General features: G+C 40.9%; 1 protein-coding gene across 1 annotated transcript in view; it reads right to left on the reverse strand.

Moving 5' to 3' along the window:
• Znrf2 (zinc and ring finger 2) overlaps positions 1 to 26166 on the reverse strand; it is a 76841-nt gene that overhangs the window by 50133 nt on the left and 542 nt on the right. Inside the window, exon 2 of the mRNA XM_028758411.1 lies at positions 25904 to 26164. Within this exon, the coding sequence (XP_028614244.1) occupies positions 25904 to 26164 (261 nt within the window). The remainder of the gene's footprint in view (positions 1 to 25903; positions 26165 to 26166) is intronic.

Below are 26166 nucleotides of genomic sequence, written 5' to 3' on the forward strand. Positions count from 1 at the left end.
ATGAAACACACAGGCAGAAAAATAATTATCATGAGGCAAGGCTGACAATTACTCTAAGACAAAAGGAAGCTTCAGAGTTAAATGGCACAGGGGACCACGTCCAGGTACTTATATTCTCCTGTACACAGGGACAGTTGGGTATTTGGTGTATAATTGTGCTCATTTATTAATTTTGCTTAAGTATATTTCACAAATGTATAAAAATCATACATTTGATTTGATGACAGAATTCTATCAACGTTCTCTCCCAAAGTTCACTCCTTAAAACTGTAGTCTTCTAGTCCAGCCTGGCACTCTTTAATTGTTTTCCAATTACGCTCCATAATCTAAACTTAAAGAATAAAGAATCTGACCTGGTTGTAAATATAAATTTCATTACAACAGAGTCCTGAGGTAACTGCATAACAAACTGTGTACTATGGTATGATAAACCCTAAAAACATGTGTACGTTTAAAAAATACTTCACAGTGTATGATTTTTTTTTCACATTTCAATGAGTTATAATACAACATAGAATTTGGCAGAAAATTTACCAGAAACCAGTCAATGACTTTTCAAAATGATCCTTAGTGTCCCGGAGAGGTGGTGTACATGTTTTGTCCCAGCACTTGGGAGGCAGAGGCAGGCAGATCTCTGAGTTCAAGGCCAGCCTGGTCTACAGAGGAAGTCCAAGACTGCCAGGGCTACACAGAGAAACCCTGTCTCACTCAAAAAACAAAACAAATAAAAGTATCATTAGCAGACTCAGACTGACGCTAAAGCTCAGAAACACTAGCTATTCTGTTTTGTGTGTCGCCTACTCAACAGAGACTTAGCTTCCCAGTACTGCAGCAAAAATACAGTAGTGAGGACGCCAGTACATACAGACTTTCCCACCTTCCCTGACTGAGACCCCAAACAAAACACAAAAAAGAAAAGGGGAAGATAATGCAAGCTCCAAGGAAAACATACTATGAAATACAAAACAACGGATGCCTTTTGACACAACATGCAAGGGCAGGGGTACTTCAAAAAGTTTTATCAGCCTACACACAAACAAGGCAACAATGAAACCTGCAAAACCACAGAGACCAGCTGGAGTCTGCAAAGTTTTCACCAAGCTGAGTGAGGGTACAAAGATCCTCACTAGGTCAAAAACTTTGTAAGTCTTATTTAAATACTTACCATTACACTACAGGTTCCAGAAGGGCTAGGGGTAGCAGAGTAGGAGGGGGAAAAAAAAGAGGGAAAACCCAATCAATACTAAGAATAAGAAGTGGTAGCTCAGCAGCATCAATTGTAGGCACCCAGAATAAATAATACAGCAAATAAACTGAGGAGGGGGTAGTTGTCCACGTTCCTGCAAGGCCGAGAAGCAGCTGTGCCCCTTTGCTTCTCAATCCTACTTTACTCACTTGGAAATACAGCTCATTAAGCTACCCCAGAGAACAGATGTGGGAAGGCAACAAAGGAAGGCCAACAGCTGTCCTGACATGGTGTGTGCAATCACAGTAATCAAAGAAGCCCAGCAGCAGCCTGCTGCCTCACTTCTCTCTGCGGTACTTCTGCAAAGTCCCTGCTAGCCACAATGGATCCACCGCTGAAATGGCTGGTCAACATTTCACTGAGCAAAAAAAAGCTTTATTATTTACTGATGTAGTAGATAACTAACCATTATCCTGAAAAACAGTGAAAGGTCACAATATCTAATCCACTTTTGTCTGTCTCTCATGCCACAGAAGGCTGCTTCAGGAACTTTTGTGACTTCGAGCCACGTCTCTTTTATATTACTACCTTTCACACCTGGCACTTACCATAAATTGTTGCTAGAGAATTTAATAAATTTGATAGTTAGGATGTCAGCTTTCATTTAAAAAGACTTTACTTCAAGCCAAGACCATTTGCTAATGCTTCTCTACTCATCTAACTTTATCAACATCATCATCATCATCATTATTATTATTATTATTATTATTATTATTATTATTACTGTGGAGAGGAAATGTTCACCAAGGTCAAAGGACTTAAAGCACACATACGATAAGTCCAAGATTTTTTAAAAGTATATTCTGTCTTGTTCCAATGAATTCTAACGTTTTTAATAAGAAAGGTAAGTTGGGGGTGGCTATTTGGTATAAGAAAAGATTTTTCAAAGATCCCTTTAAATACCATACTTTTTAAAGACTAAGGAGTTGTAGCCAGGGTAGAAAGCTTAGCTAGCATGTTAGCCTAATGAGTTCAACCTCCAGCATAGTTTGGAGTTCCAGTGTTTGGGAGATAGCGGCAGGCAGGAACATTTCAATTTCAGAGTGAGACACGGTCTCAAAAGACAGCTCAGTGGTTAAATATTTGCCATTTGTGCTCAAAGCCCTAATTTCCAATCAGAGTACAAAAAAAAACTAAAAGAACAAATTAGCAAAAAATGAAACAAGGTGCATCCTCTCTAATTTTAAAGTATCTTTTGAAACATTTGAAGGAAATTAAATAGTTTCATATTATCATAGAACTGCCGAAGCACATTCCCTAGGATGGTAGATAAATAGCATCTAAAAGCAAGATGCTATCTATACTAAGCAGCATTCTGTTAGATACTTACCAGCTGCTCTAATGCATGTGATTACAAGTTGCCAAACTACCCGCTCTATACAGTCTCAAGGAGACAGGTAGTAACACAGTAGCACAGTCTTATACAGCATTCCCACCAAACAGATACAACAGTGACGACAACCTCCAAGAACAGATACAGACTGAGCACCTCTACTCTAAAATCCAAAGTGTGTCAGGTGCAGTGGTGTATGCCTGAAATCCTAGCACTCAGGAAGCAGAATCAGGAGAATCAGGAGTTCAAAGCCAGTCTCTGTTATCTCACAATTGGATTGTAAGACCCTGTCTAAAAAGCAAAACCAAAGCAACCCAAAATCCCAAACTTTTAAAGTGCTGGCATAGCACAAGTTTAAAAAAAAAAAATCACACTTGACCTCATAAGCTAAAAAGACTTTACAAAATTATAGTGAGCTGATATATAATTATAAAATAATATTCACGTTATATATTTATGTATTTATTTGTTTGATACACAAATGGGACAGTGTGCAAACCAGTAATCCCAGCACTCAGGGAAGTGGCAGCACAAGTCTCAAACACTGAAGCCTGGGTTGGCTTCTCAGTGGTAAGGACCTTGCTGCCCAAGGCCACCCAGCATGAGGCCAGGAGTCTGACCCCTAGCGCCCACATAACAGGCTGCACACATGTGGTGCTCCTCTGTAATGCAGATCTCTGGAGCCATCACAATGAAGGCCTGCCTTCTGCATATTTCACTCATCTCCCTTGTTACTTTTTGAGTATGCAAAAAAGTAAGTCATAGCCAGACAATGAGAGCACATGATGATTTTAATTCCAGCACTCTGGAGGCAGAGGCAGGAGGATCACTGTGTTCAAGACGCCAGCTTTGTCTACAGAGTGAGTTCCAAAACAGCCAGAAAAAAAATCTGCCTGGGCAGGTTGGGGGAAGTCATAATTGTTCTCAATCTCTTAAAAAGATCTCATCTAAGTTTATACAAATGTTTCCAATAACACGAGGCACAGGTTGACAATACTGTCATACTAACACCTCAGTTTGCATTTTCCTAAGCAGAAAGCTAGAAACAAATCCCTCAAGTCAACAGAAAAAGCTATCCCAGAAATATAGTGGAATAGGTACTTGGACCTATCCTTCTAATAGAAATTAATACCCAAAATTAAAAAATGACAACATATGAGCTGGCAAGTATGTTACACATTCCTGGGCCTGACAACAAGATGGAAACCCATACAGATATAGAGAACAGCAGCAGCAGTCTTTTTGCTGCTAGCACGATGCCCTTAAAGGGTTTTGCCTTCATTGTTTCCATAACCTCCAGCATCATCCAGCAAATTCATACTAGGTAGAGAAGGAGTAGAAAACCATGGGAATGTAAAATTACAAACAGATACCCATAGTTTTTGAAGCTGGATTTATAATTCTTTGGTGGCCTAACATCAGTCATTACACTGACATTCTTATACTTAAGCATACATTATAGAACCACATGAGGTTCTATTGCAACAGTCGCAGCTGTCCTGCACTACTATGTTTTCAGTGCATGGGGAGAGGGGTGGCAATAGTCTGCACATAGACAGGTGATGATAACACTGCTGGTCTGTGGGACACACTCTGCCAGAAACACTGACATCAAGTGCTCCAAGTGTCCCAAGCTTCAGGAAAAGAAGACATTTATTTTATGAAACAGTTGCACTAAAGATGATTGATAAATGTGTTACAACAACTGGGTATAAAAATGCAGACAAATTTTTAAAAAGACTGAACCCTACCTTGTATCATGTACAAAAATGAGTCCCAGGAGCAGTGAAGTCTGAGCATGAAAGGCAAACTGCCATGCTTACATTTTGGTCACTAAGAGCACCTTTCAGACTGAGGAGAGAGGAGACATCTAAAGACCAGGGAAAGACAACTAACATTAAATAAATGACTATGTCCACATTGGAAATGACATGTCTGGGACTTGCTTGGGGTGGATCAGGTAACAGATTCATGAACATTGAGTGCGTGTGATAAGCATTACTATGATACTCTTTTTCTCAGCCTCTAAGTATATTACCCTTATAAGAGGAAAAAAGCATTATCAAGAGATATTTGGAACTTATACAACAAAAATCAACAGAATACATTTAGAAACCTTACAGCCTTTACTTTCACCAAGTAAAAACTAACAATCTAGCAGAAAAGTACAAATGACATGAAGAGAAGGACCAGGGAATCATGGAAAAAGAAATTATAAGCAGTCAACCAGCTACAATGGCAAGCATGTACAAACAAGACTCAAAAAGCTGAGCAGGAGGATCATAAGTTCAAATCCAGTCTGGGCTACATAGTGACACCAGGTTATGAGAGAGAAATGAAGAGGAAGAAAAATGAAAGCACAAATTTGAACAGAAATTGTATTCCTACTTCTACTAGCTAACTTAAACTGTCAATCTGCCACAGCCAGCACTAACCTGAGTGAGTTTCAATTGGAGATTGCCTTGATTGAACTGGCTTATCATCATGTCTGTGGAACTCTTGATTCTGAATGGATGTAGGTATGTAAAGCATGCTACAGAGAGTGTCACCCCTGGGCAAGTGATCCTGGGCTGTCTAGGAATGCAGGCTACATTTGAGCCAAGAAAAGTGAGCCAGTAAGCAGTGCTCCTCCACTGTGCTTTAAGCTCCTGCCCTGACTTCCCTTCAAGGATGGACTGTAACCTGAAAGTATAATCTAACAAACCCCTTTCTTCCCAAGTTGCTTTCACTTGGTATTTCATCACAGTAACAAAAAGCAAATTAAAATACCATAGCGATTAGGAAATTTGACAAAAGAAAACATATAAGAGCATGGAATGACAGGGTAACTACTCACTGATACACTCATCCCGTAAAGTGAAGGAGCAGATTATTGTTGAAAGGACCTAATTTTTTTTCAGGTCATCAATTAAAAAGCATACTACCTAACAGTTGTCCCCTCCTCACAGGACTTCAGAGTATGGAAATGGAAGTCCCACTTCATTTCTCTCACTCACTTTATAAAGAAAGCTGTATCTATCTTTCACTCAATACAACTGTTTTAATACACATGACAGAAACAACAAACAGAATAAAACAGCAACAACAATACCAGACACCAAAGAAGCACCAGACATTGACAGCTTCTTTAATCAAATTACCCATCACTGCATCCCTTAGCCTGTAGCATTAAGAACACATGCATGAGGCCTTGGATTATATGCCCAGAATTGAGGAAACAAAAATGTGTTAACAATAAAATCCTATTTAGGCTAAGTATCTATTAAATTTTGAATAATTCAATTTTACTTTTAATTACCTGTGTATTATTAAGATAACAATTATCAATTAAAAATTTAATAAAATTTAAAATACATGAAAACACATATAAAAATATTATTTATATTTGGACATATTTAGAAGAGTATTTTTTAAAACATTTTTAATGATTTATGTATTTTTATTTTATGTGCACTGGTGTTTTGCCTGCATGTATGTCCGTGTGAGAATGTCAGATCCTCTGGGACTGGAGTGACAGATAATTGTGAATGCCGTGTGTGTGCTGAGATATGAAGCTGGATCTTCAGGAAGAGCCTCCAGTGCTCTTAACTACTAAGCTGTCTCATCTCCCCCTTAAAAGGGTATTTTTAAAGATTAGTATTTATAATGGACCTGAAATTATATCTATTGAAATGCCCAATTATGACAAAACATGAAACGTAAACAATGCAAAGCAACTGAGTGGTGTTTTTCTGATTCAGGGCTGGGGACTAGATGCAGGGTACTGAGCAGGCTAAGGAAGTGCTCTATCCCTCACCTACAGGCCCAGGCAGAAAGGCAGCGTTAAAAATTACTTTGAGCTGGGCAGTGGTGGCACACGCCTTTAATCCCAGCACTTGGGAGGCAGAGGCAGGCGGATTTCTGAGTTCGAGAGTTCGAGGCTAGCCTGGTCTACAGAGTGAGTTCCAGGACAGCCAGGACTACCCAGAGAAACTCTGTCTGGAAAAACCAAAAAAAAAAAAAACAAAGAATTACTTTGAGTATTTGACAAAGTGTGAAGACCACTGCCAGAGAGCACATGTACTCCAGAACCATGCCTCTAAATGTTCCCACAGTATGGTGTATAGTGCAAAACCAACCAGCAGCCATGGCATATCCACTGAGCGCTACATGTCAGTATGAAAACAGTCAAGCTACTTAAAAGATAACAGGGACACAGCACTTAAAACCAAAGCTTCCTGTCTGATATCTGTGCTGGGATGTGACCATGAGCAAAAAACTATAAACTTTAGAAAAACTATGCTTACCACAGGAGCACAGGAGACACACCATCGGAATGTTACCAAACCACAAACAGTCAATTTCATAGCAGTTAATGGTAAATGAAAAGTCTTTTTTTTTGGGGGGGGGGGGAAGCTCTGTACTCTTTCCTATATTAAAAAAATCCATTTTGCAATACAAGTAATTTTAAAAATTGTCCTATCCAGAAGTCCTTCAGAGATGATAGCCATCTCTTTGAACTCTTGTACAGGACCAACGGTCAGTTCCCACATTAGGTGGTTCATAATCGTTTGTCTGTTAGTCTAATTCTAAGATTCTAAGAGATCTGATGCCCTCTTTCACCTGAGGGCACTGCATGTCACACACGCACACGCACACGCACACGCACACACAAAGCACACATATACACAGTTTAAAAGTACTCGAAAGGCTTTAGACAAACTTGGAAGTAGTAAGGTGAGACAAACAAGACAGATGCTGATGAGGGTCTGTCTATACGCAACAGCAGTTCTGTAAACAATGACCACCTCATCTCTATATACACTGAAGGTTACGGGGCTGCCAAAGACTTACAAAAGGGGAATAGCTCTATCAGGAGTAATTGTGTTCATTCAGACCACTTGCCCTAGGCCCTCTACATTAAAAAAAGAAAAAACAATGTTTATTTACTAGTTTTGTGTTTATGATGCCTAGTCTTGGAATGCATGCCTAAACCTCGCAAGAGGTGTGGCCACACCTAGCTTTCCAAATCTCAAGGTACTGTCTTAGTTACTTTTTTTATCGCTGTGACAAAACCTCTGTATCAGGGCAAGTCTTAAAGAAAGCATTCAATTTGGTGGTTCACAGTCCCAGAGGGTTGGACTCCATGACCATCGTGATGGGAAACATGGCAGCAGGCAGGCATGGTATGGGACAGTAGCTGACAGCTAAACATACTGAAGCAACCAGGAATTAGGGAGAACACCTTCAGTCTTTGGAATCCTCAAAAGCCAACCCCAGAGACATCTCTTTGAACAAAACCACATCTCCTAATCCTTCCCAAGCAGCTCTACTTACTGGGGACCAAGTGTTCAAACACGGGGGCTATGGAGACCATTCTCATGCACAATACCTTCTGACAGGGAACACTAAGATGACGGTCTGCCTGTCGTTCCAGGAACTTACACCTCAGGGAAGCATGATGTAACAGCAGACTTGTCTGAAATGCAAAATCCCAGTCCACCCCAAATTTATTCAAACAGAAACTGTTTGAATAGGGTCAAGCTTTATAAAATATAAAAATGACTATAAAATTAATTTGGGACTACTGGCATAAAATGAATTAACTGAATTTCTTTATTGAAGAACTTTAGAAAGTTACAAATTTGTGTGGCTACAGGATTCACTTCTCCAGAGAATTTTAGGAAGCCAATCTTCTACAAACTTTTCAATGATGCCATCTCAATTCCACCTTGCTCAGAGCACACAGCTGGGATCAAATACAGACAGATCTAGGAATAAACCCGGCTATAGAAGCATTTGTAAGAAATAGGTATTACCTTTTGTCTTCTCTCTCATGCACACACACATAGTAATAAAGTTGTTGAAATAAACAAAATACATAGCACTTTTTTATATTGTAACAATTTCTTTCCAAGGCTATTTATTTAGTAAGCATGTATTTCCTATGGAGAATAATCTTTCTTCATCTTGATATTTGAATGCCTAAAGTCTACCTAACCACTGCAATAGTCACTGAGCTTTTTTACTGCTTACACACAGCAATAAAAATATGATACATCTCAGGGATTAAGCATAGTAATTAGAATACTTAAATGTTTCTTCCATGCTCAATTTTAAGTGAGCTACAGTACAAAGATTAGCTATGCCTGGGCTGTTCTGATTGTAGAACTCTACTGCCTTGCATTCTCTCCTTGCTGTACATCATTTAAAAGCGAGCCTAAGACACTATGTAGACAAACAGCTGCAGCAAGAGAACAGAGCAGAAGACAACTTGCTCTAACAGATCCCAAACGTCTGTAGAGGACACCTGTCAGTTTTCTCAATTCCTTTAGGGCAACGGTTCTTAACTTTCCTAACGTTAATGACCCTTTAACACAGTTCATCATGTAATGGTGACCCCCAGACATAAAATTATTTCATTGCCAGTTTATAATTGTAACTTTGCTACTGTTATGAATCATAATGTAAATTTCTGATATGCAAGATAGGTGATATGCATCCCCTGTGAAAGGATCATTCAACTTCAAAGCAGTCACAACCTATAGGTTGAGAACCACTGCTCTAGGACTCTCAGCAAGGAAAACTCTTTTCTTCACACCCAGGAAAGAAAGTGACAGAAGTAGCTTTGTTCTCATGGGAAAGCAGGTGAAAGTCCCTCTGGCTCCTGAGCAGTTGTCAGGAGCCCTCCCGTGCTGGCACACTCCCTCGGAAGCCCTTTCCAGCAGATACACAATGGGTGTGGAACTGCTCCAGTGGGATTCCCCTGCACTGGTCATTACAACACTGAAAACACAAACATGAATTCCTTAAAAATAAGCCATGTAAGATATGGAAACCTCCAAAAACGAGAAAGGAAATTCTGACTTCAAAGTAGAATTTATATTTAGAGGGTAATATGTCAAAAGTGAATCTACGTAGTATGTGGTAGCATCGTTAGGAAACAGACAGAAGCAGGACTGCTCTGAGTCTGAAGCTGGCGTGGCCTACCCGGTGAGTTCTAGGCCAGGCAGAGCTACAGGGCAGGACTGTCTCAACACAAAGCAAACAAAGTGCCAGCAGATGACCACGCTCGAGACTCCTTTTACCCAAGATCCTTTTCACTCTTTAGCCTTTCCAGAGCACCTTCTCCACCCTGCAACCCCCTGCTCTGACCCATTCACCAACTGCTCCCCCTTCACAGGCTCTAAGAACTGCCTTTTCTGCTTCTTCTTGTATAAAGCTGAAATCTCCTTTTTTCAAATCAGCTAAATTGAACATAAAACACTATATTTGACTCATTTATATTTCCTTGGCTTCTATTCACACGCACGCGCGCACACACACACACACACACACACACACACACACACACAACAAATCTGCCGTTGCCTACTTGACTTTTAAAAATATTCAGATCAAACTCCAACCATAAACACCTAACATGCAAATCTCTGTTCTCATGTTGCCTCTATATTCCCTGAACAAGTAGAGTTTCTCTTACACTTTGAAACATGGTCCAAAAAAAAAAGAAAGGAAAAAAAAAAGAAAGAAAGAAACATGGTCCTAAAAATAAAATTCCCTGAACTTTGCACTTGTGATGATTTACAATCTGAAAGTGAACCAACCACGATACTCCACTGTTGAATTATCTAAAAGTTTAATGAAGTCCTAAAATTTAACCAATAACTGAAAACTAAAGAATGGATTAAGTAGAAACAAATTAAATATGAATTTTTGATTACACTCTTACTAGAGATATCCACACACTTAAATCTAAATGTCTGTCATCAGTTAAACACACTGGGTATTCTCACTTGTGTTCCCCAATCACAGTGCACTGTTTCAGTGCATGGGGAAAGGATTTCATGATCCCTTCCAATGACTCTCCATTCTAACTGTTCCTTCTTCACAGCCAAATGCAGTGAGTATATGTGGTATGGCTTCATTTATATGACGTCCAACAACAAAGCTAGTTATAGTAACAGCAGCAGAAACATTAAGCAGAGTCTCAGAAGGACAGGAAAAGTACTTCCCCTATGCTAACGACATGTTTATGACATAATGTATGCACTGGTTAAGATCATCGAATCCTACACTTAGGATCTGTGTGTACACAAAGCTCAGCACACTCAAAAAAATAAGAAAACATCCAGGAAGAAAACATTGAAATAGTTTTAAAATAAAATTTACAAGAAAAACCTGAAAGTCATCAAGTTCTACAAATATAGATTTCTTTCTGCTACTTCCAGCTAGCACTTAGAAAATAAATCTTCAAAAAAGATTCCAAAAAGAATCACACATAAACATCAGATTATCTCCGAGCCCCTTTCCAAATGACTATTGACAAGGGCTAGAGAGATGGCTCCCTAGGGAGGATGCTTTCGAGAGGTGAGGGAGGACCAGATCCCATGTCCCAGCACTCCCAAAGCGCACTGAGAGGCAGGCGTGAGGCCTGCACTGTACACAGTAGCAAACAAGAGACCACGAGGCAGACAGGGCGGAGGCGAGGACCAACATACCAGGCTGTCTGTTCTCTGACCTCCATTGAGTGAACTCTCACACTCAATGCACTAAGTTAAAAAAAAAAATAAAGACAAAAAGAATTTTGTGAATCAAGTTAGGGTTATAGATTCCCTTTTTAAATCTGATGTAATATACCTATTCTATAAAAAGTCAAGGTAAAACACAAAACATTGTACATCACATTTTCATGGACTACTTACTATTTAACCAGGAAGTTCTATGTGATCACTAACTACTCTAAGAAAACTTTGTAATAAGTTACAGATACAAAATAAAATAAGCATTTTTACTTAATATGAACAAAAACAAGACAACTCTGCTCTGGATTGCTCAGGCTGAAATCAGAATATACATTTTCCCCCCTAATGTTTCAAAATCCATCCATCTATGCTATGTTTCAGAGAAAAATCAAAAACCCAAACAAACAAACAACTTATTTAGCTATCTTAATATATTAAGGGCTTTAGCTATAATAGCTGGCAAACATTAAAATGTACTTCAATTACATTTTTAAAAAGTAAACTTTACTCTTAGATCATTTTTTCTTTCTCTATGTTACATCAAAAACATATTTACATAGTAAGGACATTTAAGAATTATCCTACTAAGGTAGACAGATCGGACTCCTGACAATGTCTATATACCCCAAGTCCTGGAAATATGTTACATTATTTGGCAGTGAAAAATTAAGGCTGCATGTGGAGTTAGCTTGCTTAATTAACTGATCTTAAAAAGATCACCCTAGATTATCCGGGCATATCCAAGGTAATTACAGTGGCCCTGAAAATGTAGTAGAGTCTAGAATTGAGAAACAGCAGTGTGAAGAGCAACTGGCCTGATGTGGGCAGCTGTGAAGAACAGGAACAGGGCCATAAGGAAAGACATGCAAGCAGCCTCTAGAAGCTAGAGGAAGCAAAAAAAAAAAAAAAAAGACTACCCCAGAGGTCTCCAGAAGCACTCTGCCAAGACCTTCATTTGAGCCCACTCGGAGACTTACCGCAGACTTCTGCCCACAAGCAATGTTAGACCACAAACGTGTGGTTTAAAGCTACCGCATTTGAGGAGATTTGTTACAGCATCAATAAGAAACTAACACTCAGTGAAACAGGGAAAAAAACAAAAAACCCACTGGATTGATCCAGTGGTTCAAAATCTGAATACTGCAGAGCCTTAGTTTCTGATTTATAAAATGGGAGGTTACAGCACCTTCCTTGTGCAAAGTGCTACCTGGAAACGTAACTGTGCACCTATCTGTACACTTTGGTAACTGAAGTACTTACAGAGGGAAAACAATGCCCATAGGGAGAACAAAAGGCTGCGAATGCTACCGAAGCCCTTTTAATACGTACTTCTCAGTTTTAAGCCAAAAATACTTCAGTCTTTTGATTTATAGGAAACCCATTAGAAACTGATGTTTTACATTTGTTACATCTTTACTAATTATGTGGGTCTGAGCATGTGAGCACAGGAGCCTTGGAGGCAGGGTCGGAGCTGCAGTTTAAGTCCCTGAGGGGGTGCTGGGATCTGTACACAGGTCCTCTGCAAGCAAAGGGACCCCCTCTTCACCTCTGACCCATCTCTGCATCCCCCAAGTATCAACTGCATTGGTAAGAGTTAACGCTTCCACCATGTATTTCTATACAAGGACACAATACCACACAGCTACTTAATAGAAATGCTATCCACAGACTATGGCAATAGCCCCTCATATACTACCACAAATAGTCTCTTCTTCATTTTTAACTTTTCCTTACTCTCAAACAAAAATGTCCAAAACAATGAGACAAATATAGCTCCACATATAAAGAAATTTAATTTATGAAACTCAACACCATATGATTTATAGTTAAAAAAAAAAAAAAACCTAAAAACCCAAACCAAAACCAGCCATATAGATATACCTCTATGACTTCAAGGCCAGCCTGGTCTACATATCAAGTTCCATGCTAGCCAAGGACACTTACTACTTAGTGAGACCCTGGTCTAAGAAAGAAGGAAAAGAAGAGGAAAAAAAAAAGTGAAGATCTTTTCTTCTTCAATTATAGGAACAAATTTATAAATACCATTTTAATTTAAATTTATAACCCTGTGTCTATGAAAGATCAATACAGTGAGCTTCATTCATAAAACCTTATTTTATAGCCCAATGGTATAAGAAGACGTATTTGAAATATGTATACACACAAAAAACCCACTATGTATTTGCATTTGACAGAACCACAATGCAATAAAAATAAATGTATCAGCTAAAAACTGAGCAGAGCCAATGAATAGGCAATTCAAAAGCATAAAGCATACAGACATGGCTAACAACGAGCACCGGAAGTGATTTTTTATTTTCACTAGTACTCAAGAAATGCAAGTGAAAAGGTTTATCAGCAAAACAGGAAAAACAGAAGTTTTCTAAAAGGAAGAAAAGTATCTAACAGCAAAGTTAGCAGAACTCGGACTGGTGGCACAGGATCAATGAGTGTGCCTGCAGGGAAGGTTGGTGTCTAATGAAAATTAAGTTGTGCATTCTGTTTAACCAGAAAGCTACTTTTTTTTAAAGTTTCCAAAGTAATTGGAGCACACCTGACTTTATGCTTCAGAAGCATTCAGAGTGGAAGCTAGAAAGGACTCCCTGTGATTGGAGAATGGGGCTCTGAGTCAGCCCCAAGCTCCAGGGAGGCTGGATGAAGTTTAGAGTCAGTAAATGGACTGGCAAATTTCCAACTAATCATGTCCACATAATGAAATCCAAATAAGTGATGTGGCTAGCAAGACTTAGAGCTCTCTGGTTCAGGCACACAGAGTATATGTTCTGCGGGAGCCACACACACCCTGGGGAGGGGGTGCCAACCTCTCCTTTCTAGTTCCTAGGGATCTTGATCCCAGGGAGGGCAGGCTCTATTTTACTGGCCCTGCTCTAATCTTCATAATAAAGCTGCAATCCTAATGGCAGAGTTCTCCGGAGCTGTGTGGGTCAGTGCTGAGTTACCAAACCTGAGACGTTAGGTGTGGTAGCACAGGCCTGTTATCCCAGCTGCTCTGGAAGCTACAACTGGATCATCACAGGCTTGAGGCCTGCTTAGGCCACTTAATGAGATCTTACCTCAAACAGTAAAGAGAGCTGCTGTTACAGCCCAATGTTTCAGCACTTGTTTGGCATACAAGAAGTCTTGGACTCACCACCAGTACTGGGAAATAACCAAAAACCCCTGAAAGGCCGGGCGGTGGTGGCGCACGCCTTTAATCCCAGCACTTGGGAGGCAGAGGCAGGCGGATTTCTGAGTTCGAGAGTTCGAGGCTAGCCTGGTCTACAGAGTGTGTTCCAGGACAGCCAGGGCTACGCAGAGAAACCCTGTCTCAAAAAAAAAAAAAAAAAGGAAAAAAAAAAACAAACTGAAAGGTGGTGGCCTGGGAAAACCCCTGAGAGGCGGTGGCCTGGGCAGCCCTTGGATCACGGCTTGCACAAGCATGCAGTTTTCCTGGGGTGGTGCCCTCCACCTGAATCTAACAATAATCTCAGGTGATTCCTAACACACTAGATTATACCTGCTGCTGTCAAAATCGTATCCACACTAGAAGAGCTTGTGCATGTACAAAGACATACTCAGTGATTCTACAACACTGAGAAGAGCTGGGAACTCAGCAGGAAGTGCTGGACTAGCTATGCAAGGTCCTACTTAATCTGTAACAACCACAGAAACAAGAACCTTCCTAAATGCCAATACCAGGAAAGATTTAAGGAGCTACAGTGCATGAGTATCATGGAAGCGTAAACACACATTAGTTAAAAACAAGAGCTGGGTTATATGTTCTCTCCCAGAAAAACCCCTAAAACAGAGAAGCGGCGTTCTATGATGACATTTTTGCCAGTTAAGGACTGCACTGCTGTCAAGAGACACCATGAGCGAGGCAACTCTTAGATAAGAAAGCTGGCTTACAGTCGGGGTAAGGAGCAAGCTCGGACAGGTCGCTATGGCGCTCTGTGTGTTCTGGGACCACACTCCAGCTGTCCAGTTTGGTAGCAAGTACTCCTTCTTAGCAATGGATCCATCTCAGCAGTTCCCAAAATAAAATATATAAAATTACTATACAAAATTAATCGAATGAAACAATGAAGAAATAGACTCAGGCTTTGGGAAGCACGTAAATTTGTGGTAATTTTCCTGTAAAATCAGGAGAGCAGGGGCAGACTCAGCCTTTCTGGAGTGAAGTCCTGTCTAAAGGGCAACATTGCCCAGGCTAGGCAAGAAGCTCTAAGCTGCTCAGTTGTGCTCCCTGACTTTGAATGGCTAGGATCCCAGTTCTATTAGGGATTGTGTGTTTGGAGGTACCTTTCTGGACCATGAAACAACAGAATGGTAAAAGGCACAGATATATTATTTGATACTGAATCTGAGCAAAAAAACAACACTTTTTTTAAAAAAATCTTTCTTGCTGTGCTCCTGTAACATGGGAATAAAAAGTTATGTCTTGGGGCTAGAGAGATGGCTTAGTGGTCAAAAGCACTAATTAATCTAGTAGAAAATCTGGGTTTAGTTCCCAGCACCCCAAAGGCAAGCCACAGCCTTCCAAACTCCAGTTCCAAGGGATACAACACCGTCTGGCTTCAGCAGGCACCAGGCATTCAAGCAGTGTACTTTCATATATTCAGGCCAACCATTCATACACATAAAATTCAAAGTAAGTCTTAAATAAAACATGTCTTCCAGAGTGGAGAGAGAACTCTGAGGTCAAGAGCACCTACTCAGATCATGAGGTCCCAGTTTGTCTCCCAAGGATCCATGTACAAAAGCAGGCATCACAACTCCCAGGAGTTGAACACGCCCCCCCCCCCACACGTATCTACACACCCACCACCCGTTTACATATATAGTCACCCAGACACAGATATAAATCTATATACATAAAATAAATCTATCTTTTAATTGGAATTGCAGCACTCAGGAGGCTCAAGCTGGAGTATTGATTACAAGCATGATGCTGGCTTACATGAAGTCTCTGCAGGGGAAGGCTGGTGATGACGTCTTACATGTGAGAAAAGCCATTTCTGGAAAATAGGACCAAGCCCAAGAGAACACAATGTGACACTCCTAAGTGCTCAGACAGATGATTATGTGCAGAAAGCTTCCAATTAGCTTACAAGTGCTTCAGTTAGTGTTTATGTGACCAGTCAAAACCAAATATTAGAGGAAAATGCCTCCCCCCAAAGACCCAAAAAGCTAAATAAAGAGAAAAAACAGCTAGTAATTAAATAATCAGGAGGGGAGAGAGAAGGCACACACACTAGCATCATATATGTATGCATATGCAAAACACAATGTAAGTACATTATCAGGAGTCTCAAAAAAAGGATGCTGTATCTCACAATAAAAATGTTAAAACAAACAAACAAAAACTGAGCTCTAAGCATAGAGCACTTATTCCTTCTAAGGCAACTCTATGACCACCTCATTTATAGAGCTCAAATAATACCACCTTTCTTTGTTCAGTAAGTCAAGATAACATATTTTACATCAACAGCATACTGCTTTTTTTCTAGAATACATTTTTATGTGATTTAAATACATTACAATAGTTTTAGTAAGCAGTAATCCTGTTTTAAAATGTCACAATGCAGCCTTCAAGTCCATCGTAGGAGGCAATCAGTATCTGCAAAGCTTTCACTACAGCTCTGGCACAGTGTGCCGTGAAGCTATGAAGTCTAAGTCAACAGTCTCAAGAGAATTATCAAGACATTTAAAAACATAAAATGCAGAGACTAGCGAGATGGGTCAGTTAACACAGTGGCCACTACCCAACCATGAGAACCTGAGTCTGGGTGCCTAGCTTCCTTGGAGCTTGCGGGCAGCCAGTCTAGCTAGCTCCAAGTGAGCTCCAGGTCCAGCGAGAAACTGTCTTAAAAAGTAAGGTGAGAGCTGGGATGAAGCCTCAGTGGGTAGTGTTTGCTTAGAATCAGCTAGCTGCTGAGGTCAGATCTCTAGCACACAGAAGATCGAGATAAACTTGTTATCCCACTGCTGACAGGAGATACGTGGATTCTGTGGTGCTGGCCAGTTAGTCTATCAGAAACAGAAAGCTAGCTCTAAGTTCAACTTAAGGTGGACAGTGACAGAGAAAGACAGTGTCAACCTCTGGCTTCCACGTGTACGCATATTCACATACATGCCAAAATCTATTTTTAATGATAGTTCTTAAACGCTTTAACCTCCCTTTTAGCCCACCACCCAGAAGTAGTGAAAAAGTAGAAGACGGGAAAGTGGGCCTGATTAGAAAGGTTCTTTGGAGCAACGCCCTCTGTGTTGTCTAGAAATCAGCAATCCAGTGTACAGGTTAGCAGCAGCAGCTTGATCACTCAAACACTTCTCAGATACACCAGCAGTCCAGCTCAGTAGAGATGGGAGAGCACACACGAATCAGCAGAGGTGGCAGAGACAAGGCCTTAGCCTTGGCAGGAGTCAGCAGGAGGGACCAGGAAGGAGACCAGGAGAAGTTCTCAGCTGTGCCTTCCTTTCTCAGTGAAGCAGAGCATTGCACAGCTAGCTCTATAAGCAAGCTTAGCTCAGCCTCCATCACTGTCTGTTGAGTCCTTTTTAAATGCCCTCCAAACACCATGTGCCCCTGAAAGTCTTGCCTCAGCATGTGTCCTGCACGTGCGGCAGTCTCAGCTGGCATCAGCTGCCAAGTTTGCAGAAGCAGCAAACCCCAAGGCACACCACCAGAAGCGTTTCAGTGCATCTCTCTCTAAGGAGTCCCGACACACAGAGCTCCACTACGCAAGGTAAGGTGGACCAATACAGAAGCACTGGTAGCAAGGGATCCTCATCACGTGTCCGTTCACATGCTCACTTTAACAGAACATCCTTTCTCCTGTGTCTGTTTCAGCTTCTTCACCTGTGTGTCCCAGCAAAGCACCATCCAACACAGCTGACTTTCCGAAGAACCCTGAGTCTCCGCTTCTCCCCGTCATGCAGGCATAACCCCACATACACAATATGGTTGAAAAGCAACAGAAAAGTCATCCAGCACTGAACTCACACTGCATGCACATGCTCCCCCACCCCCCACCCCACCTCCACAAGCAGTCAGATAAGAAGGTAGACTGGGATCCACCACAAAAAGATTTACTTTTTTCTAATTTATGCTATTTTGAGCTAGGCTTTTTCTCTTTTCTTTCTCATTCTTTTTTTTTTTTTTTTTTTTTTTTGAGACAGGTTTTTTTCCTCTGTGTAACAGTAGTTCTGGCTGTCCTGAAATTGGCTTTGTAGACCAGACTAACCTCTAACTCAGAGAGATCCATCCGACCTCCTGAATGTTGGGATTAAAGGTGTATACCATTACTGCCAAAGGTGTATTCCGTTACTGCCCAATAAGATTTGTTTTTAATTTTTTGAGCTACCATGTGGGTACAGGGATCCAAACCCAGACCCTTTGCAAGAATATCAAGTGCGACCACAATATGCTTTCTCTCTCTCCAGCCTCCATTTACAGATTCTTAACATTTTCTGACCACAATGCAATCTACTTGTAGTTTATAGTGTTGTTAACATAAAGTGGCAAAACAACAACAAAGCTGACAGCTACAAATGTGGAAGCCATACTTTAAAACAGTTTCCAGGCACAAAGTGCCAACTATGTAGCTAATGTAATAAATGATCTCTCAAGACAACCAGTGTGTGACAACGAGACCATGAAGCCCCCACACGCTGTGGAAAAGGGTTAGATGTACTGAGAGGAACTAAAGCTTAACTGTGCTTTTAACATTAGAGAATACATGAAAAATAAAGCAGCTACAAAACAAATGTAACTCTAAAATGAAAACGAAAGCAATAAAGAGAAGAATAAAGCTAGTGAAACAAAAAACATCAATAAAAATGGAATGTATTGTTCAACCCAAAAACTGACATTGAGTAGTAAATCACATGTAATAACTCAATATGTATACACACTTATATATACACACATATGGTATTTATGCCCTACCCTGTTTACATATATGCAAATAAGATAAATTAATGAACCGTTCAGGTTAATCTTAGTTATTCAAGTTACAATTATTGATTAAATACATTTGAAACTTGAATTATTTTACTTAGCTTCAGATGTATTTCATAACTTTGTTGTTTTTGAAATGCATACTCAAGGTGTGTTTACTATTCTGCTCTTATATAAAAATTCTCATTCCAGGGAGATTTCATGAAGGAAAAATAAACATTCACATATTCAAAAAAAAAAGAAAGAAAGAAAGAAAGAAAGAAAGAAAGAAAGAAAGAAAGAAAGAGCGAGTGAGCCGGGCGGTAGTGGGGCACGCCTTTAATCCCAGCACTTGGGAGGCAGAGGCAGGCGGATTTCTGAGTTTGAGGCCAGTCTGGTCTACAGAGTGAGTTCCAGGACAGCCAGAACTACACAGAGAAACCCTGTCTCGAAAAACCAAAAAAGAAAGAAAGAAAGAAAGAAAGAAAGAAAGAAAGGAAGGAAGGAAGGAAGGAAGGAAGGAAGGAAGGAAGGAAGGAAGGAAGAAAGAAAGAAAGGAAGAAAAGAAAAAAAAAGCCATGCTTTAGGTTGTACCCTTGGAACAAAATCATAAACCTTGATCAAATATAGATCTTGGATTCTAATAATTCCATCTCTCTAATAAATTTCCAAGAACAGAAGACATGTAAAATTTGGTTTAGCAGGATCTTAATAAAACTACCAAAAACCAAAGCCAAAACCTTGATTCTTTCTTGACTCTATCTTTAAAAACATCCATAGCCAGGCAGTGGTGGGGCACACCTTTAATCCCAGCACTTGGAAGGCAGAGGCAGGCGGATTTCTGAGTTCGAGGCCAGCCTGGTCTACAGAGTGAGTTCCAGGACAGCCACGCTACACAGAGAAACCCTGTCTCAAAAAACCAACCAACCAAACAAAAAAAAGCAAAAAAACAAAAAACATCCATGAATCTCATCACTTCTCACTGCTGCCTCTGATGCTACACCTAGTCTACAGTCATCACTGACTTGGATTTTTGTCTACTCCCACAATCTTCTTTTAAAACAACCCATCAAGGTTACATCAATTCTTCTCTCAAATCCAGTCCAAGCCACTGTATCACTCTTTAGAGTAAAGCCAAGAATCCCTGACCATGCCACAAGTCAGTCCACCCATACTCACCTACCCCGCAACTCTGTCCTAGGCCAAGATACCTTGAACAGCCACACCACAGGGCCTTTCTAATTTCTGTTCCTGGACTTAGGTGCGTTCTGTCCCAGCCTCAGGGCTTGCTTCTTTCAATCTCTGGTGGAATGTCATTAGGTCAACTCTAATAAAAGAGAAACCACAGACAAGCCTCTATTCCACAATCGCTCCCCTCCCATACTCCATACTTTATGTGATAAACAGATTTTAGAATGACTACTTTTAATTCCCACTTCCTAGTGTTTAAACCTTTTACTCCCCCCCTTGAGTGTAGCCCAGGCCTAAATCCAGTAAGCAATGAAGAGTGGTGAAAGTGATGGACTGAGCCTGAGATAGACAAGATACGGTCTCCTCTGCTAGGACTGAAGCTAACAAGCCACTACAGAAATCAGTAGGAAAGCACCTCAGAAAACTTTTATAGAAGTACCCTATGAACCAGCAACACTACTCTTGGGAACAGACCCAGACAAACCCAATCAGTGTATCACAGGGACATCTGTACATCGACATTCACAGTGACACTGGTCAAAGTTAAAGAACCAGTCTAGGTCTGCTTCAATAAATGAGTAAACTATGGCATACGCACTGACAGTGGCCTTCTACTCAGCCATAAAGAATGCAATTAGGGGCTGGAGACAGACGCAGTGGTTAAGAGCACTTGTCTCTCTTGCAGAGGGTACACGTCCCAACATCCACATCATAGCTCCAAACTTCTGCCTCACAGTTTTGTGTCTCAGGGGATCTGAAGTCCTCTTATGAGTTCTGTGTGTAGTAGGCACAAACACGAGGAAGACACACGAGCAATCAAAACACTCATGTACGGGAGATCCAACCTTTTAAAATGACATGTCATCTTCAGGAAAATGGACAGAAATGGAGAGTTATTGTTACATGAAATAGGGCAGACTCAACACGAATACTTCATGCTTTTGAAATCCGATTTTAAAAGAAGACAAAACTAGAAGGAGAACTATTTGGCAGGATGAATGAGACAGGTCAAAAGAGGTGGATGGTGGAGTGACTAGGACCAAAGTAAACAATATAAATGTATGACAATGTCACAAGTCCCGCAGTGGTGGCGCACGCAACAAGTGGGGGAGCAGACAAATCTCTTGTGAGTTCAAGGCCAGCATGGTTTACAGAGTGAGATCCAGGACAGCTGGGAATATACAGAGAAAACCCTGTCTCAAAATACCAAAACAAACAGAAACAAAAAAAGGAGGAGGAGGAAGAGGGAAGGAAATGTCACAACAAAACCCATTTATTCTACGATAACTCCACTAAGAATTAGGAGTGGGAAGAGTAAGGAACTGTGAACCTAACCACCACAAGGAAGGAAGTTATGCTAATCCTCCTGAGGGAATTTGCAGGCAGATCCTCCTCAGCTGAGAGCAAGCAACAGCCCGCTGCCCACACCAACAGCACTGGCCCACTAAGCTGTGGCCAGACTCCTGCCCTACAGACACGGATGAACACCTACTGCATCAAAGAGCTGGATTTCTAATACTCGGCTCACAAGCAACAGAGTCACTCTTAGAACATACAAGTTTTCTTCTGAATCTTTGGTTCACACAAAGTACCATGGTTTCTCCAATTTCTAAGCTTGGTAATGTTTAGAACCTATGTTTAGAAATGGTTCAGAACCTACAAAATTTGAACAAACTTGCATTTAAAAATGCTTAGGGATATTTATATAAGTAAATCCAAAAAAATTCTTTGCTACATAAAGCAGTTTATGAACTTTTCTCTCAGCCCATTTGCCTGAATCCCGGATTATATGTATAGTCAGTGAAACTGAGAAGTAGAACGTAAGGGCAATTCTCCACAAAATCATGCACAAGATGAGTAAGAGATAGGTGGACAGACAGCAATAAGATCCTACTTACTGGTCACCAGGCAAAGCAACCAAGCAGAAAGGAGTGGAGTCCAGCAGGCTTTCTAGTTCGAGCATACAACAGACAGCTCTCCCACCAGCCAAGTCTTGCAGCTCTCAAAGGGCCACCCTGTGCAACTCATCCCATTCCGCCAACCTCAAAGTTACTTCCAAACAATTCCCAAAGCAGGACCATCCAGGAGGGAAGTCACACTTCAGCAAGCAACATAAGATGTCACCTGTGGTCTTCAAGATACAAGGAGTTTACACGTGAGAAACACTAACCATCCAAGTCCCGTGGCAGGGACAGCACAAGTGGTGGTTACCAGCATGGCTGCCCCTTCACACCAGCAAACAACTTCTGCCCCGCCCCAAGACTATCACCAACTGTATAAAGGAAAACCCAAGGATCTGAGCAGAGTAATTACAATTTCCCAATATCAAACATTTGGTATCTATTTTAAGTAACGACTGAGAACAACACCATAAAACTTTACATCTTTGCTGAAAATTAGTTTAAATAAATCTTCCTAGGAATACAAATCTTATTTAACATACTCAACTTTAAATGATGGCTCAGTTTTTTTTCCAATATAAGTAACAGGAGACACCTGAATTACAGGCTGCTTAACTACTCACAGGCACGCCACACCCAAATAAGCACAAGACAATTAAGCAGCCAAAAGCAAGCAAGGAACTGTTGGTTCGATGTCTTAAAGTAATTCACTTTACAATCTTCCTATCAGACCCAGATACATTACTGAAGTCCATAGGATTTCTCTAGAAATAATCTTCACTCATTGGGGTGTTTCAACAGTCTAATTCACCTCCTTTGACAGCTACATCAGAAAAGATGTATTTTACCACTCCTATTAACAGCTCTTATGAACGTCAGCAATGTAGTGGGAAAATACAGGGATAAAAGAAAGTCGAACAAATCCTCTTTAAGATATCAAGGCTTTCAAATATCAATGATGCTCTTAGAGACCAGTTTTCAAACAAATCTGGGACAAGAATATTATCAGTATGGAGAGGGAGGACTTGTGTTCACTGTTGTATACAGTAGTTGCCTCCCCAGGCTAGGAGTAAATGAAAACAACCCAGCCCTGCTTCCTCTAAAAACTCCACAGATTCTAACTATATCCTACTCTCCATGAGAACTCAATGCCTACAAGCTGAAATGTCTGGCCACTCACCTCCACTCCAGTCACTTAATTCTCTAGAGAGAAAAAAGAATGTGTGCAGCCAAAACATACGCCCCAGAGAGAGCAAATGGCAACAATCACCACAGAAAACCTCACTCAATTTGGCAACTTACAGCAATAGAGAAGTTTACAAATCTACTGGCTACATTCCTAAAAGTAAAACAATGTACAGAGTAACAGTGTAGGTTTTCTCTTTCAATATATAGAATTGAGAATCTACAAGGAAGAGTTCTCTTGAGTATTTTTAGTAGCATACTTTCTGGTTAAGAAACAATTCAGACGGTGCTTTACATAGTTATAATAAGTACTTTCCATTAATTTAGAAATACTCTTTTTCTCAATTTTCAGCTGGAATTCATTATGTATGCCCTAACAATTCATAACTCAATAAACAATGCATATGCCCAACTTTTAACTGTAACTGAATAAATGCACTGGTATAAAACATAATAAAATGAAATTCATGTGAAGAATCAAGTTTGATTACTTAAGACAGCACAGCTAGCTCCTTCCATCTCGGAATGATATAAAAAAGGCTTTGATTAGATGTCCTCATGACCCCACACATTGACCTACACATATAAGTCTCATTAAGTAAAGCCACTAAGGATGGCCTTCACTGTTTGCATCAACAAGTATTTTAAGGTCACCACAATTTTGATCCCTTCTCAAGTAAGGTCATTTCTGATACTCTTTAGGCTTTTGTCAACTGAAGGTTCTCACATAAATGAGTGATTATTTTTCTCAAATGTCCCAAGAATGATACATGTGTATAATAGTTCTTAATGAACTGGAGGGAAAAGTTGAAACCATTCCACACAATTGATGACTTTAAGACTCAACCTCACCAGAGGTCTGAATGAGCAAAACTGCCCCAGGGTCCCAGGGTCCCAGTGTCACTATCCTGCTGCCAAACCTACCTTCCTAACTACTAAAGAACTACATACTAGGCACACAAATCTAAGAATTAGCTAAAAAAAAAAAAAAAAAGGTTTGCATTCCAACATTTGGCAAATAGGTCCTGCCAGTTTTTTAGGAATAGCAGGAAGTCCAACCAGCCGCCTGTTCCAAACAGTTACTTTAACAAACTAAAAACATACATACTGACAACTCTATTGTTCCAGACAGGGTTTCTCTGTGTAGCCCTGGCTGTCCTGGAACTCACTCTGTAGACCAGGCTGGCCTCGAACTCAGAAATCCACCTGCCTCTGCCTCCCAAGTGCTGGGATTAAAGGCGTGCACCACCACCGCCCGGCCCCATACTGACAACTCTTGTCAAAGAGAATCATCAGCCCTGAGAAAAAATACACTTCTCTTAGTCCCTTTTCTTGTTCCTACTTGTAATAACCACCCAATGAAACTTCATTTTTTAAAAGATATATACTTTCTAAATGTACCATTACTCTCCAATTCTTAGGAAACTATAATGCCTCAAATCTCAGGAAGGACATATTCTTTTCCTCAAAAACAAGATTGTTTTTAAAAAAGATGCTTCAACTTTCAGAAACACCGCTATAATTACTGACATTGCAGAACTTACCATAAAGGAAGTTACTAAAGTGCCAGGCTAGGTGTCGAGCTCGGAGGTAAAAGAGCCTGTCTAACAGGCTCAGTAACTTAGGTTACAATGCCAGAACCTCACAAACAAAACGAAACAAACAAACAAAAACACTGAAAAATAATAATAAAGGTAGCTAAAAGCTATGTGCTTTCATACCAAGCGTCCAAAATACCATTAAGATGGCAGTAACTAAACATGACATTCTCACAAACTAGATTCTGATTGCTTTAGAACACAAATCAGTAAACACTCTGCTTAACCAAATTTCTTACAATTTCAAACACATGAGTAAAGGGGTCTTTAAATCTGAAGGGATGGAATTCACATCATTCTGTGCTTAAGTGTGAACGTGTAGTACCAGTCACATAGGTAAAGGAGGTGGCAGTATGCGGCCGAGTTCACATTTGCAAGACCAACTGCACCCTTTCTCCTGTTTCAGACAACATAAAAGCTCTAAACTGTTCCTTAACTCTAGTCAACGCTCTTCGAAAGACCTTGTCCAATTACTGCCTCTATAGGTAGAGTTGTGGTCACTGTAAAAATTATCTCTTTAAATAACTGTTCTTGAACTTTTCCACAATCCGCTTCAAACTAAGCCGTAGTGACATTAGCCACACCGTAAAAGCAGCAGTTTCCTGGGGGTGAAGCAACACTTTGCATTAACACATACATACATCCAGAAAACAAGTATCCAGTAAGTAGACAGGGCTATTTACAGAGATGCAAGGATCGCGGCTTTGTTAGGAGTCGATCCCAAGGAAAGATAACTTCCCTTTTTCTAACACTCAAACGTCCACGTGAGTCCCTTCTGGCTTTGGGCCTTTAAAATTGCTCGCCTTTCAGCTCCGGGGCAGAACTACACTCAGCCACTGATCTCCCCTGACTTCCTGGTACTAAAAGCTACAACCACGAGGCTGTTTCGTCAGTTTGTTTTAAAACAATACTTGTTCCATTCACCGCGGTGCAAGGGTGTGTGTATGGGGGGGGGGGTGCGCTTCCCCAGCAGAGGAGCCGCTGCCAGGGCAGGGGGTCGTACCTCCAAACAAGTGCGGGGAGAGGTGGGCCGGGAGCGAGCCGATCACCAGACGCGGCCCGCCAGAGCCCCCACCCGCCGGCCGGTCCCGGTCCCTAGAGCCGCCGCCGTCCTCCGGGCTGCTGTGCACTGAGTCCTGTGAGCCGTACGGCCCACTGCCGCTGCCGCCACTGCTGGGGATGCTGAAGGCCGACTGCGCCGCGCGGCCCCCCGCCGCGCTGCCCACCGCCCCGCCGAGCGAGCGGCTACGGGGCGCCGCCGGGGCC

The sequence above is a fragment of the Grammomys surdaster genome, unplaced genomic scaffold (assembly GCF_004785775.1).
Source record: "Grammomys surdaster isolate TR1022 unplaced genomic scaffold, NIH_TR_1.0 126197, whole genome shotgun sequence".
Lineage (NCBI taxonomy): Eukaryota > Metazoa > Chordata > Mammalia > Rodentia > Muridae > Grammomys > Grammomys surdaster.